Source organism: Xenopus laevis, chromosome 1S (assembly GCF_017654675.1).
Source record: "Xenopus laevis strain J_2021 chromosome 1S, Xenopus_laevis_v10.1, whole genome shotgun sequence".
NCBI classification, from domain to species: domain Eukaryota; kingdom Metazoa; phylum Chordata; class Amphibia; order Anura; family Pipidae; genus Xenopus; species Xenopus laevis.
The window spans coordinates 103,625,546-103,642,590 of record NC_054372.1 but is presented as its reverse complement, the minus strand read 5'-3'; the positions used below and the strand labels follow the sequence as shown (position 1 = coordinate 103,642,590).

The window sequence follows — 17,045 nt, the reverse complement described above, 5'->3', positions numbered from 1 at the left end:
AGTAATTTGACTTTCAGTTTTTTTTCTGATCAAGACAAAAAGGACTAAAGCTCCCCATAGACGCGATGATTCTTCTCGCTGAACGACCGATTTTAGGGAAGCCCGACCAATCCTTCGAAATTATAGTGGTTAGTGGGATTCGAACGATCGTACATCTTACGATTTTTCGGCCGACATTTGTCAGGAAATTGATCAGCCAGGTCAAAAAATCTTTGTCGGTCCCAGTGCAATCTATCTATGTTTGCAGGGCCAAGCAGGCAGCTCCCCTTCGTTTTCCTGGCAAATTGGTCTTTTTAGTTAATGGTAAATTCGTACAATTGTACGATCGTTCTGAGAAGATCGTGGTCTCACGATCAGGATCTGATCTTTTAAAAATATCAACATCTATGGCCAGCTTAACAGGCAGGCTCTAGTCTAGGCATTGGGCCCAGTTTATAACATATAGTACCATACCTCCCAACATTTTGGAAGTAAAAAGAGAGACAAATTTTTTTTTTTCGCATGTAGCGCAGCAAAATTTTTGGCCATGCCCCTTTCTGTGGCCACACCCCCTACTTACCATGTTCATTTTACTAAATTTGGCAGGTTATGAAAGTTTGAAAATAATTCTCCTTATCTAAACTGTTTATGTGTGTCTCAAAATTGTTACAAAGTATCTTATTTGCACCTGTTAGGGCAAGGCCAGACATGGCGTTTTTGCAGCGTTTTTACGTTGCGTTTTTAAAAAAGAACAGCCAGGTGTAAATACGCATAAACTGCACTACCACTGAAACTAATGGAAATGCACTATGACAATTCCCACAGGGCGCTTGCAAGCTGAAATCCACCACAGGACGCCAGTATTGGCGCCAAAACGTCAAGAAACTACCAAATCAATAGACTCTATGGGATCTGCACGTTTGAAACCACACTTTATGTAAATACGCAGTGTATTTTAAATATGGCTTCCAAACAGGCCCGGACTGGCAATCTGTAGCCAGAGGGGCTGCCATAAGGTCTCAAACAAAGTCAGTAATTAGTGGGCTGGTGGGGGCTGTTTTGGCCACTGTGTGGGCTGATTGGGCCTCTGTGTACCTGTAATCCAGGGCCTATTTTAATTCTCAGTCCGGACCTGTGTCCAAATTCAATGAGATCAATGAGAAGTGCATGTTGGGAAAAGAATCCTACGTGCTGAAAAACGCATGCTGACGGTTGCATGTGGTTTCAGTGGCGTAGTTACGCCTGGCTGTTCTTTTTTAAAAATGCTTCGTAAAATCGCCGTAAAAACGCCATGTCTGGTCTTGCCCTTAGGTGTTCTGGGCTCTCTGCTAAAAGCCAATTAAGCCAATTTTCTGGCTGTTCAGTGCATAGAAAATAGGGATTTTCCAGTACAAATGAGGGACTCCAGGTTGAGCTGTCAAAAGAGGGACTGTTGGGACTTGGGAGATATGTTGTACAAATCTAAAGTGCAGCACTGAGGACTTTTTTGCCTAATACACTAAGGAGAAGGTAACTAGTCAGTGATGGCTGAATGCTATTGTTGTTAGGTCAGGTGCAAGAGAATAGAAAAATAGATAGATGGATAGATGTAGCTTTAGTTACTGACAGAACCAAATCTTGAAAACTCACGGCGTGAAAGTTTGTAAGAGTTCACCTCCTCTCTTCACCTCACTCACACGGCCTCTTCCAGAGGGAGCCCAGCAGTTCCTTAAACTGCCAACAGGGTGCGCCAACGTGCAGCGCTGCGCGGTGTTTGCTTTTGCCGGAGCTCAGTTTCCAGCTGAGAGCTCTGCCTGTGTGACTGATCCAGCCTACCGAGGGGCTGGAGATGGCCAGACTGACGGAGAGAGAGGCGAGGAGGCAGCAGCAGCATCCCCCGCAGCAGCAGCAGCCCCGAGCCTGCCCCATGAGCGGCCCCGAGTCCCCTGCTCAACAATCAGACAGTATGAAGGACCTGGACGCCATCAAATTGTTCGTGGGGCAGATTCCTCGTAACCTGGAGGAGAAAGACTTGAAGCCTTTGTTCGAGCAGTTCGGCAAAATCTACGAGCTAACGGTGCTGAAAGACCGCTATACAGGCATGCACAAGGGTGAGTAGCACGGTGTCATGCCCAGGGAGCATCTGCAAAATATTCTACAGTGCCCAAGTGCCTTCCTATTATTCCATACATGGCAGCAGTAACATTCCTTCTCTGCTGTTCAGGGACTGGTGTGTGTGAGTGCCAGCCTATAAGCTACCCCATGGCACTAGCACAACATTCTCCCTCTACAGTGTTTGTGTGCAAACCTATAACCCCATGGCAACAGGGAACCATTGTCTCCTTACTGAACAGGTGCATGCTTCTGGGTGTGTTACCCTGTCAGTACAACATTCCTCTTCTACACCAGCTTGCCCATGGGGATGTGCCAGCATTTTATCATTACACCCCCCCTTTTTTGTAGAGAAGCATGGGAATTTTTTTAGACATATATTATCTGTACAACAATGTACCTTACTGAGCAGTGTCATGGCCACAGGTGAGTGTTTGCCCTATAGTATGTGCAAGCATTCCCTCTCTTATTCATGGGACCTTGCCAGCACTTAGTCCAGCCTATTATACCCTAGCACCCATACATTCTGTACAGGGACATGCTCAGTGGTGTGCTAGCCTATTACTTAATTGTTTTAGTACAAAATTCTGCTTCTGGATTGTAGCTTTTTTGGGAGAGTATAGCCAGTTACCTCACTGCATCAGTATAACATTCTTACTCTGTGTGCCGATGGATTTGCAAAGCATTTTCACTTATTAGTAAAGCAGTATAAAAAAAGTGATTATTATTCATCATATCACATTATGTTGTTCAGGGGGAATACAATGGAGCGGGAACCAACCCATCATTTCTATCTCACAGCCATGCAATATGCCAGTGTTCCTAGGGCTTACACAGCCAGTAATCAGTACTGTGCAATAGGCAGGGCTCCAACTTGTGGCCCTCAGCTATTTTAGCTCAATGATTGTTGGACAACCTTGTCCTAAACTGATTCCCTCTCCATCAAAAGCCAAACTAATTTTATGTATTCTCTATACAGAGGAATACGTAGGTAAGTAGCAGATTCCTTTTCCTTCCACCCCCCAAAAACAACATCTGCCAGTTTCTACTTCCTAGTTTAGGATTACCCATAAGGACATGATGAGAGCTGGGTACTACTGTTCTGTGCAACAAACAGGTCGGGGGCAGGTAAATAAAGGATCCAGTTGGGCCCTTGTGCAAAACATATCTTCTTCCTAATGATTTGAGGGGCTCCAAAATGATTTTGCTGGTGGTACCTTAAACGTTTAGTTACACCACTGTTCAGAAGTGTGCCTTATTTTTTTTTTCTATAGAGACTTTGTTCCTTAACCTACATACGGTACTCTAAGTGGGCACCTAGTAAATAGCATCTTGTCCAGCTTTCATAATATGCACTTATCAACTAATAGTAGGCATAAGTGGGGCACCCTAACCCATATCACCTTCTACTCTTAATTTTCTTTCTAATCTTATGTTTATCATCTCCACTGATACCTTATACACAAGTTTTCTCTGTTAGAACATACTAGCACGCAAATTTAAATACATACATACATAAACTCCTCCAGGCTCCATCACACGATTCTTCTACTATTCTGTGCATTCTTCCTTCTATATGCCATGTCACCATCAATTAACTGAAGAGTTCTCTTGTCTGTGCCCTGCTCTTCCACATTCTACCCATTTTAATTTGCTCAGCCCCCCGCCCGAACCTAAGCTTTTCTCTTCTAGGTTATCTTACACATGTTCTTATATTCCAGTCCCATAAAATAACGATGTTCTATATTAATATTCATAGAATTCAGTCATATAGGTTTAACACACAGATTTAAACACAGATTTAATGTCAGTTCACACGGATGTATAATTCATATGCTATCTAACTTATTCCCAAATAATACTCTGCACCCCTTACTCATTCGTACTAAACTGAATGCCCCTTTTCACTCTCACATTATATTCTCATACAGTATTATAGTCTCTGTATTTTTGTCTTTTTTCAATCGCCTGTAGCACACTTAAAAAATGCAAACTGCATTTTTACTATTCTGTCTTACTTTATATCCCTCTTTCACATATGCATAATTTAGTCATCATTTTCACTTAACAAAGTATATTATTCTATTCTCTCTTATATTCTACATGCTCTTATATTCCAGTCCCAGCACACAATTATGTTCTCTATTGATATTCACTTAAAGAATTCAACCTCATAGGTCTAACACACAGATTTCATGACTAATTGTTCACGTGGATTTATAATTCCCATGATGTTTAACGTATTCCCAAATAGTATTCTGCACCATTACTCGCTTATGTACTAAACTGAATGCCCCTTTTCACTCTCACTGTATTTTTGTATTTTTTTAAATAACCTGTACCACACTTAAAAAATCCAAGTTGCATTTTTACTATACTGTCTTTCCCTTCTCATTCACACATGAACTGCTACTAATTATTAGTTATTACTCTTAATAAATGTGCATTGGAGTATTTATGGAGGAATGAGCTCTCTCATCCAAGGCTCCTTTCTTTTCTGTTTTTTCTTTCTAATGACTTTCTACACACACCACCCCTCTGTCCTGTAGTAGGTTGGGTCCCTGTGGAATACTCTCAAAGCAGTCAGTAGTATTCAGTCAGAATATCCCTTATCTCCAGATCTTGCAGGTGGTTTGTATGCACACTTTAGATGCAGGTGGGTAGTTGTAGACAGGCATTTGGGAGGTGAGAAAAGGACTTTATCCTGGCAGAAACAGACCTCCGCATTGTGTCACTTTCTGCTTACATATGCCAGAGCCAGGGCAGGTGTACCAGGATAGGGACAAGAATGCAGGTAAATAGGTCCATATCAGTAGTAATTGGATATGGATTGGGTGTGGGTCTTCAAAAACAGACCTGTGCAGGTCTCTACACTCAGTGTTCACGTGTTCTTATTTTATGTATATCTTGTTTACATTTGTCTATTTTACCTTCTCATTTTTTCAGTCATCTTACAGTCATTTTACATCCTAGTGCCATTTTCAGTCCATTGTTCTTTCTTCCTGCTGCAAACCTTAGAATTTTTTTCTGCGTCTACCATCGTTTCATCAATGTACCCTAGCTCCACCCTCATATTTTGCTTAGTCATTTTGTGTTTGGTTGTTTCATTTACTTTTGGATCCCTTTTCCACTTCCCATCCTAAGCACCCTTCATACTGCATTTATTCTTTTTCACTCTATATTATTTCCTTGCCCCTGACTATTCTCTCAATTTTGCCACATTCTGAGCTCTTCCAGGTTAGTTTGTTTTTTTTTGTGAGGGGATTCTCCATTTCTCATTTACCTATCTACATCCATACACATTATGTATGCTGGCATCTCAACCTTCCCTTGCCTCTTCTCCCACAAAAGCTTTTCCATCGCTCATTATATTTACTCTTTTCTATACTCTACTCTACACCCTATCCTCTACTGTTCCAATTTTTGTATTCCTTCTTTAAATCTTATCCCTCTTTGAATCTCTCTAAACACCACATGAAATCCGTAGTCTCTAATTAAACCCATTACACTTGCATCTTCTCCAGTCCATATCATATTATATGTAGAAATTATTTTTGGCTGGCAGGGACTAGTAATAATTCCAATTACCAACCATAGAATCATTATTGTTATATATAGGGGTGCATGGACTTTTCCCCTTTTGGAAACTGGCATTCACCAACACCATACTTCCTGCTCTTGTTATACTATTGGTGAAATTTTGTACCTGATTATTATTTAAATACTTATTAATTTGGTGATTCTTTTTTCCGTTTCAATGAATTCTTTCTTTCTTTTAATTTGATTCCTTTCTAAAGAATGCCAGTCTAAACTGGAATGTGAAAACCATTTTACACTCGTTGAGTGTGTCATTTTTAGGCATATACATCTAAATAATATTGGGGGGCTTCAAATCCTCATGTATGTCCACTGAAAATATACTATTTGATGCTGACCCTTTAAATATGTTTCCATTGTTATTATATATATATATATATATATATATATAAAGAAGGATGTACCAACAAGCAGCATTTACACATCATTTGCAGTAAAGTTGATGAATGTTCTAAATCTTTTGTGTAACTGAAGAACACATTTTAAGCAAACACTATATGGGTGTGATAACAGCATAATAAAATAGGTAGTTACTTGTCAGAGAATTTCCTATTGAAGGGCCAATATGGAATAGGCTGCCTACATTAATACAATGTAATTACTCTAAACTGTCGGTCCATCTATTGATCCATGTATCTGACTATCTGGAACCATCCATCAATCCATCCATCCACCCTTACAGGTGTTATCTTAATCCCACATTGGACCCATTTTCTCTGTCCTGCTTCTTCTTAACATATTTTGCCTTTCTCTGATTTTCCTTTTCATATACCATCTCCTCATTCCTCTGCTGTATTGCTTCATAGTTCTACACATATAAAATAATATCTCCAACATGTGGCTTGCCGGCTTTAAATGCACATTTTCTCTTAACATAACAAATCTAGTAGATTGTCTGAGAAAGTGGAATAAGTGAGGGAATTTTTGTTTCTTTCTTCTAGAAGTTGTTTATTGTCTATGTTTAATGGGAATCTGTGATAGGTTTTGACTGTAAAATGTAAACTCCTCATTATTTCTCCCTTTGGGCTGAAATATGAATGTCTGAGACTAATTTAATATTATGGTGGACAAAATTTGCAGCATCTTTCTGCAAATGTTTCAGTTTTTCAGACATTTCTCTCCTATGGCAATAGACAGTGAATCCAGCACTAAAAAAATCATGGCACCTGTATTGCTTCTTTTACCAGCGTGTTTCTGTGTATCTCATTACCTTTCAAAATCTCTATTTCTTTCTACCATACATTCTATTCATTTTCAAATACTGTATTTATCCTCTCTCTCCCTTGCCCTTTGGCTTTTTTTACTGTAAATCGCACCCACTCACATTTACCCTCCCACTTCTATTTAACCTGCTTTCTCTTGAGTATCATCCGCCATCTTTTTCCTATATTTATTTTATGGATTTCCTGCCCCAATTTTCCATTTTACTAGAGTATAATGGCCAGATTTTGAATCTTGTATTCCATTCCTTAAATAATTTTCAGCAGCGGCCCTGTGAGCATTAATCCTGTCAAAGCAGCTCTGGGCATAAAAGTGGGAGACAGACGTGTTCATGTCAGTGCATTCTATTTATTCTTTTCTGGTTTTAGTGAATTTAACCCAGTCAGCTTCTCATTTCCATTTCAACTTTCTGTAAGTGTAAAGAATTGGGTAAACATTTTGCAGCAGATCAGATGGCACAAAGGCTCATGACAGGGAGCATGCAGGGTGTTACAAGAGAGTGTTTAGAGAGAAAGACAAAAAATAAAGCAATAGAAAAAAGATGTGGACGTGGATATGAATATTTGGACGAGGATAAGTTAGAGATAAAGAAATGTAAAAGGGATGTTGTAGTGGGTATGAATATTTGGATGAACATAACTTAGGGATAAAAGTAAAAGAAGGTGTCAGACTGTGGTTATTGTTCTAAGGCAAAATAATTGGCAAGTATGGAGGCCCTAAATGTAGGGTGCATAATTAGTAATACAAAAATGAGGCATAGAAGTAATTTGGAGTTTATATATATAGTTTGGTTGTATTTATACTGGAGTGCTAAATGTGTTTTTGGGAACTGGAATCCATTCTCTTAAATATTAAGGAGAGCGGATAATCTCAGTTTTAGGTCAGGAAATTCTGGTAAATTTGGAAATGGAATGGAACAGCAGGGAGTAATTGATTTCATAGGGAGGGATGTAACAATTAAATGGAGCAAGGGATTTCACAACAATAAAACTGCTTCTGTAATAAAATACTACAGCTTTTTAAAGGACACAGTGCTGATCAAGTGATCCATTTTGAAAATATATATATATATATCCTGAGGATGGCTCACGTTCAAGAGCCGAAACATTGAATAAATACTAAAGCTTTTTTTGCAACACAAGACCCATGAATGCGGACCTCTTTATGCTTATATATATATACTCTTGAAAGCATTAACCATCAGATCAGCCATCACAACAACATCCGGCAGTGCATTCTACAACCTCACTGTAAAGACCCAACCTTGCTGCTTCAAATGAAAGTTCTTTTCCTCTAGTCTAAGGGGTGGCCTCTGGTGCGGTGATCCTCTTTATGGGTAAAAAAGTCCTCTGTTGTCTATAATGTCTTCTAATGTACTTGTAAAGTGTAATCATGTCCCCTCGCAAGTGTCTTCCATTCCTCTAACCAGTTTAGTCTGCACTCTTTCCATCCCATTTATATTACTCGTAAAGAAGAATTCAACCTGTGGGGGAAAAAAACCCATGCCCCCCACCCCAGGTAGACCACCCCTCCCTCTTCCCCCCCAGGCTAAATACCCCCCCCCAGGGAAATGCCCCATACTCCATACTTACCCCTCGCCGCAGATTCTTCCAGCGGAGTTCCACGCATCCATCTTCAGCGTCCTCTGTAAGCTGACTGAGAGATCAGTATTTCTGCACATGCGCAGTTGGAGCAGTTTGCCGGTATGCGACAACTGCGCATGCGCGGAACTACACGGAAATTGACAATCTCTCAGTCAGCTTACAGAGGACGTGAAAGATGGATGTGTGCAACTCCGCTGAAAGAATCTGCGGCGAGGGTTATGTATGGAGTATGGGGCATTTCCCCAGGGGTAGTTAGCCTAGGGGGAGGAGGGAGGGGGTCTACCTGGGGTGGGGAGGGTTTTTTCCCCCACAGTACGGGTTTTTTCCCCCACAGTTTGAATTCTCCTTTAAGGACTGGAGCCCAAAATTACAATGCATACTCCAGGTGAGGCCTTACCAGGGACCTATAAAGAGGCAAAATTATGTATACATCCCTTGAGTTTATGCCTTTCTTTATGCAAGACAGAACTTTATTTGCTTTAGTGGCCACAGAATGACACTGCCCAGAATTAGACAACTTGTTATCTACAAAAACCCCTAGATCCTTCTCAATTAAGGAAACTCCCAACACACTGCCATTTAGTGTATAACTTGCATTCATATTATTCTTGCACTTATCAACAGTGAACCTGATTTTCCAGTTTCCAATTTAGTCAAATCACTCTGCAAAGTGGCCATGTACAGAGCCCTGCGGTACTCCACTACCAACACTGGTCCAATTAGAAAATGTACCATTTACCACCACTCTTTGTAATCTATCTATTCTAGCCAGTTCACTATTCAGGTACTATGTTCCAGGCCAACATTCCTTACTTTAACCAGTAGTATAGACAGTGGTTAAAATGAGCATTTGGAATTTATGGGCACAAAAGTCTGCCATTTTTTAAAATAATGTTTTTCACAATAATGAGCAATAGTTATCGAGTGGAATAAAAATTACAAGAAATCCACTCTTGTTTTTGTTGCTTTATGGTGCATATATGTAACAGCATGTGGACTTTTTTTATATTGCCATGGGGTAAACCAAGCTATTGGAGCAATACTATTCTAGAATCATCCAATTTTGGAATATAGGGACAGCTTAGTAAATGTGAAAATAAAAACATCATTGCTGTTTTTTTCACAAATTCAGGGATTCTATCAATCTTGCCACCTGTTTGCCATTTTATTACATCACAGTACTGCCAGGCTTCTGCTGTTCTTTGTCTTGGGATTCTTCCTTTATTTTGCTCCATCTATTTTTTTATTATCTTGTCATTCTCTGCTCCCTTTATTCTTTTTATGCCTTCTCCAACTCTCTGTCTCTAATTCTGGCTATTCCGCCCCCTGTGTCTTTCCTTCTCACTCTCAATGTATTGATAATTACAAAGAGTATATATGAATGCTTATGTATGTGTCTATATGTGTGTGCTTTGTATCTCTCCTCTATCTCTTTCCCCTTTCCTGCCCATCACTGTCTCCCCCCCATTCTATATATTTACCTCCTACTCTTTATGCCCATCATCTCCCACCCTTTTTCTGTTTGTTTTTCCTCCATCTCTCTCTCGCTCTCTCTCTCTCTCTCTTTCCTTTCTGTCTCTCCATTCCTCTCTCCTTTTATCCCTCTGTCGCTTCAACCCAGTGTTTCTCTTTATCTATTCCCCCTCCCCTTCTCTCAGGGCCCCAGCTGGCTTATAGCTGTAAGGGAAATCCCCCATGTGTTCGTAGCTCTGAAACTATGCATAGAGCACACATACACACACAATTTTTATCTTCTCATCTAGAAATGAAAGGGTAAATGAAATGCCTATGGGAAGGGGGATGGTATTATTTTTTTTTGTTCCCAATTTTTTTCCCATTTAATTGTTTTGTTTTTTTGTTACCTGGAGGAGATGGTATTTCAGTCGTTTCCATGGAAACATATCCTTTCCATGTAATGAAGATGCTTGTGATAAAGAGAGAGAGAAAAAAATCTTCCCCCCCACCCCTGCCCCATGATTTATCCTTTCATTGCACAGAACAGTGGGCAGAATATTTGGGTTATAGTGGACAATGTATTTATCAGTTGTCTTTTGGAATTTGATGGATACTTATAAAGGAATTGTTATCAAATATATATGTTTATATTCACAGTATCTATTTTATTCCAGGGGTTAAGCCTCTCAACCATTTATTATTAAAGGTGGTTCTATTCAATTTTCTGTTATGCAGCAAAAAAAAAAAGGATTTTGTGATTACTGATTTGTTAGAAAGGTTATTGTTTAGCCTTTAAAATAAATAACTGTACAAAAAAATCAGTGCATGCCCACTTTTATCTATAGAATTGGTTCTTAACGTTGCTATTTATGCCAGTGAAAGAAGATCAAACAACGCACAATACAAATTTGCATTATGGGATATTACATAATTATTTAGCTTCAACAATGTAACATGTAGCCTCTTAGTGTTACATGTGTGCGAGAATAAAGCCAATTTTCTGAATGGAAATTGAAAAGCAAGATTGCAAGGGAAAAAAATTCCCTTTACATGGAAACTGAAGTATTGAATTTGACAGCAGATGAAACCTACTCATCTACCACCCCTCTATCAACACCCCTGACAGCCCTTTTAACCGTTTGCAGATTAAGTTTGCGCCCTTAAATAGACAAGCAAATCATTATGAGATGATATTAATATGAATTCATATTTGTAGTTATTCTTTGCTGACCCTTGATATAACCTAAAGCATATGTTGGCCTTGTGTAAAAGACTATGTTATGCAGCATTAACAATTGTTTGTATTTATATTTTAATTCATAAATGAATGGGAAAGGCCATATTCTTTCAGCACAGTCATTCTCAGTAAACTGCAAGAAAACAATAGAGGTACAGAATATTTTATCCAGATTGCTTGGGATGCGAGTTATTTCGATAAAGGATTTCTATAATTTTGAGCACTATGCCTAAAATCCTGTCTTGCATGTCTTGAATAAAGGCAGGAGTGTACCAGGGGATATAAGATGCATTTTAGTAGTGAGCAGTGCTGCATACATAAATAGACACAACTCTTTGCACTCCACAATTTGAGAGCAACATTTTTTTTTTGTCTAAAGCTGGCAATACGCATTATGATCTACTCATTTGGCACGGTCACTAAATGAGCACACCTTTGCCAGATTTGGTCCCTGACAAATCGGGCTAATCCTGTCATTTGGCCCCTGGGCCATGGCATACCTCCCAACTGTCTCGTTTTGAGCGGGACAGTCCCGCTTTTGACAGCTCAACCTGCAGTTCTAGATATTGACTGATATGTCCCGAGTTTCTCTTTGATCTGCTGCACTGAACTGCCAAAAAAAGATACAAAGTTTCTAAATGAATTGGTTCTTGGCAGAGAACACGTAAATGTGTTCAAACTTTCATAACCTGCCAAATTTTGTAAAATGGACATGGTTATTAGGGGATGTGGTCACAAAAATGGGCAAAAGAAAATTTCGCCATGCTACGCGCAGTAAATCTTTTTGTCCCTCTTTCTGTTTCCAAAATGTTGGGAGGCACGCCCATGGATTGGATCATAATAAGCACCTATGCAGTCCCATTAGGAGAGGACTGAATCAATGTGGCTGTATGGTCCACACACAACGGAATTTTCTAATTTGTCTGAAATTTGGCCAGATTTTTATCTGGCAGGTTTGAAAATCCTGTTGGCCGGGGCCCATATTGCTACAATGATCCAGTCCTATTCCAATTTCCTGGATCCAGTGCTGGACCATGGCGGCCCTAGGCATCCCAGCTAATCAGGTTGCCTCCCACCCCCCTGACATGCAAAGCCTCACTGCAGGCCGGGGGGACTGCAAAGGACAAGTGAGGTGAGAGTACAGGATAGAGACAGGGGACCAAACTATGGGTAGGTGACAAAGAAGGTATGTGTCTGGCGCCCCTAGAGCTTTGTACCCAAGGCACCAGCCTCTTCTGCCTACCCCTAGTTCTGGCCTGCCTGGATCATATTGGGCGCCTATTGGTCAGGCAGTAATGGAAGACCAATACACGTGCAGAAAAACTGGCAACTTTGTTTGAAAGGCCCGAATAAGCATCTTAAATCTGCTTGTGTATGGCCAGCTTAAGGGTCCAAATGACCTCTTGATCAAAGATTGGATCAGCCTAATTAGGCTGTATTCATAGATGGTCAAATCTGACGCAGATCCACAATGATCTGATCTATTTGTGTATGGCCACCTTAAGTCAAGTATCTGACTAGAAAGGGTTATGAGGAGATAAAGAGAATTGCGGGACAAAGAAAAATACATTGGCACTTTATTGCAAAGCAGAATCTGTAGCCAAGTTCAGTAACAATAAATTGATAAAAGTTTAAACTGGTCTTTCAAAATCTGTGATCTCATTTTTGTCATTAGGAAGTACTTATGGCTCACAGGAGCAAGTATTGCCATATACTTTTTGCATATTCTGGTAATAAGTATTTTCTTTAGCTACAAACCAATTTTTTACATTAGTAATAGTGGGAAGTGATCGTTGGCAGTTCCCACAGGGTAAAATTACTACATTCCAACATCCCATCGCTGTTAGATTAACAGAAGCAAGGAAGCAACAATATCACAATATTATCATTGCCCCAGAATATATCAATTAGATAGATAAAAAGGAATAAAATATGCATATTTGTGTCAAAGGTGAAAAATTGAGCACAAGCTCCTCCAACCTCACTTTAGATGCTTTCTTCCAGGATCACATAGGGAACATACACATTTTATGCAATCAGACGAGGGAACATACAGAGTGAGAATGACCTTTACACCACATTTATGTACCTAGTACTGACTATAGCACAATTCATTTCTGTGAACAAGGTCCAACAAATCTGCTATTCACAATGCTAATTCCAGTATGTCCTAAGAACAGCTCTTCACCTACCCCCCCCCACCAGTGCATGTGAAAGTTTTGTCTCGTGAGCCAACCATGAAAGGACCAGGGTATCCCACTCAGCTCTACCAGCGGATGTAGCCACAAATGTCCAGTGGTGGACTGGATGGAAAGTTTTTCTTAAATGTGTGTTGTTTTCTTTCAATATAAACACCTGAGGGCTGACCCCCTAATGCAGCCACCATGGGCATGTGCTCTTGGGTGTTTGTATTGAAAATACACCCCTGTTACCCCACTAAATAGCAAGGTACTGCCAGATAATTCTAGTTATTTTCTATTGTATACACTCTTAACATCAAACATCCTGTTCTGGAATCTTAGACTTACAGAGGCAAAATTCCTTTGCGAAAGATTCGGCTGAATACCGAACCAAATCCGAACCCTAATTTGCATATGCATATGCAAATTAGGGGTGGGAAGGGGAAAACATTTTTTACTTCCTTGTTTTCTGACAAAAAGTCACGTGATTTCCCTCCCTGGCCCTTATTTGCATATGCAAATTATAATTCGGTTCAGCTGGGCAGAAGGATTTGGCCGAATCCGAATCTTGCTGAAAAAGGCAGAATCCTGGCCGAATCCCATACCGACTCCTGTATTCGGTGCATCCATAATTTATTTTGTAAAATGCTTTACTATACCCAAGTAAATAGCCATAAAATTATCTTTGATTGGTTAAGATAGAAGCTGCCATATACAGTAAGTTTGGTGTGATATCACTTCCCTCACTTTCTGCCTTGTGTCTTTTGCTGGCTCCTAGCTCTCTGCTCAGATTACAGCATTTAGGAGGGGGAGGGAGGAGGGGGAGAGGGAGAGAGAATGATACTGGGCATACTCAAGCCTGAGCCCTGGGGTTTGATCTGAGAGCAGGAAGTCTGATGCCAGAGTCCATGTGTAAACAGCAGTAAAAAAATGCAATGTTACTTTTTACAGAAGACTCAAAACAGTGTCAGAGTAAGTATTAGGGCTTGTATTTACATGGACCTTTCTGATAAAGCTTACATAGTTTTAACCTTTATTTCTCCTTTAAAAGTGGGGAAAAATAAAAGGTTAAAACCTCTTTCAAGAAGATAATGTTTTTCTTGTCTAAGAGTAGTGAATACTTTATATTATATCAAGTGGCCACGTGGCTATACGTTCATTCTAGCTGTAAATGGTATATACCAGTAATCTGCTAATTCTAAATATGTGTTTATATTTTATGTAAGTGCCTTAGCCACCTACTTACTGAAACCCCGCTGGCAAACATTGGGTTTGTTGGTTGGTTGTGGTAATAAGCAAGAGGGTCAAGTAGCTAATGCAGATATGGGTGCTTCCAGGGAATCACGACCAGAAAATGATTTAATTAGGAGCAGGATAGACTTCCATAAAATGCACAGTGAAGCAATATCCATTGCAAATTGTGTCTTGCTTATTAAGTGGGAGGTCAGAACCTATCCTATTTAGGAGGTAGTATTTCTCTTAGCTCAGAATAGTGGTAAACCTTTTATTAGACCAATTTGTTATTTGAGTAGACATTCATCTTTGGGTAAGACTTGACTCTTGAATCAACACAGTTTTGGTGGTGGGAGCAGGATTATTGAATTCCTTGGTGAAATATGCCATGGACAAACCTAGACTGTAGTAGTAAAAGACCATGGACAGTAGTTATGTGAACAGTTAAGGCTTCAATAAGGGCAAGCATAAATGATTAATGTTAGCAGATAATTGCAAGGTTGACTTAGCCACTTCACCTGAATAGTACCATGCCAATCTTCAGATACATGTATGGACAGATAACTGCTTATGCACTGTTATATCGGTTGTTGATTAACTATAGTAAATAATAATTTGTAAGACCATGTTTGAAGCAAAATACTTGGTGCCCCATGACCAGACTCCACTATTGCATTTTGCCGGTACTTATACAATGCATTGTGACCTGACTATGAAATGGTTTTGTCAAGGTAACATGACGTTATGGTTTTCTATATCCCTTTACTCACTAGGCTGTGCCTTCCTCACATACTGCGCCAGAGATTCCGCCATCAAAGCACAAACGGCCCTCCACGAACAGAAGACTCTTCCAGGGGTGAGTTGTTACTCTGGTTCTTACATAAATACCTACATTTTGAATATGATGTCATGAAGGACACTTGTGGGTAGGAATGTATAAATGGTACAGTGTACTGGTATGGTGGTTAAAGTGTAACTTGAATTAGGTTCATGAGAAGAAGCGGTCACTTGTATTGAGGTCGCATGAAAGGAAAGAGCATCCATGTATATATATATATATATATATATATATATATATATATATATATATATATATATATATATATATATATATATATACATACTGTATATATATAGATAGATAGATATATTTATACCATGGTAATAAAATAGTAAAATAGTTACAACTATTAATGTGAAGTATATTTGAAGTCTTTACCTGCATTCAGTTCCAGGCAAGCTCCACAGAGACTAAGTTGCTTAAAAAGAGACAGGACAGATGTTTAGAGAAGTGTTTGCCCTCTTTCTAAATGTAGTTTATTTATTTTCCCCTAGACAGATAATACAGTGAGGGTGAACATTATTGTATATAGACATTATTTCTATTTTTATCGACATATTACAGTAATAGTCAGAACTGCTATACCGTGTGACTATTTCATTATCTATAGATATCAGCAAAAGCACATTATCACCTAGAATTCAATTTTTAAGCAGTATGACTGCAATACCAATATCAATGTATTTGTAATAAAATACTCTGCAGTGATTTTTTGGATTCTATTGTAAACCAATGCTCTTTTGCAGAAAAAAAATCCCTGACTGCCTCTTATGGGCTTGGGTCATTCAAAATCTTACAATACTTTTTCCTCAGCTTGTTCTCCATAACCCTACCTAGGCTGTTTTCTTTACGTTTGTTGATTCTTACAGCCCCCATGAATAGATCAAGCAGTGGGTGAAGTAGGTGATTGTGTTTGCTTAGGTTCCCTAGTACTCATTGGGTTCCCTACTACTCCATAATATGTACTGTAAGTGTGTGTTTTTGGAAGAGTTTTCTGCAAGTTGCAACCCTCACTCCTCTGGAGGAACATAACTTAGATGGACCTGTTAATTCACTAGCGAAGGAGATAGACTATAGTGGTACTTCGCACCCTAACGCCAGGCTAAGTTGCACTCTGGCGAATGAACCTAACTATGCTAATTCACTAAGATTGAGATTTGACTGGCACCATTTACAAAAGTCCCAAAAAACGCTGGCGTCTTTTACTTTTTACAGGGTGATAGGCTGCAAAAGATCGTTATTTTTTTGAAGTACTCAGCTTCCCCCCTACATTTCCTAACATATGGCACCTAAACTATACAGTGGGCACATGTGTAGGGCAATATAACAACTCTAGTTTATTTTATTAAGGTTCCCATGGCTTGTGTAGTGTAATGTATTGGCTGCAACATATACGTCCATTTAACTTCCCGCCATATGCAAATTAGCCACCGCTAGCGTAACTTCGCTTTGCTTGCCGCAGTAACGCTAGCGTAACTTCGCAAGCGTTCGGCGCCCTGGACACAACTTCGGATTCTCGTGAATTAGCGTTGTCTTGGCGAATCTATGCCTGTCAAAGTGTTGCGATGTCAGCGAACCCGTTGCTGGCGCAATTTCAGAGGTAAGTA

At 39.6% G+C, this 17,045-nt stretch overlaps 1 protein-coding gene across 3 annotated transcripts in view; it reads left to right on the top strand.

Moving 5' to 3' along the window:
- The first annotated feature begins 1,792 nt into the window (after window positions 1–1,792).
- Window positions 1,793–17,045, top strand: part of celf5.S (CUGBP Elav-like family member 5 S homeolog) — a 65,940-nt gene continuing 50,687 nt past the window's right edge. For 2 of the 3 annotated variants that reach the window (XR_005963232.1, XM_018239812.2), the window contains exons 1-2: window positions 1,793–2,069; window positions 15,371–15,453. Coding sequence is in view for 2 of the 3 variants with exons in the window: in XM_018239812.2 (XP_018095301.1) it covers window positions 1,808–2,069; window positions 15,371–15,453 (345 nt within the window). In the remaining variant the exon portion in view is untranslated. 3 annotated transcript variants of the gene reach the window in all.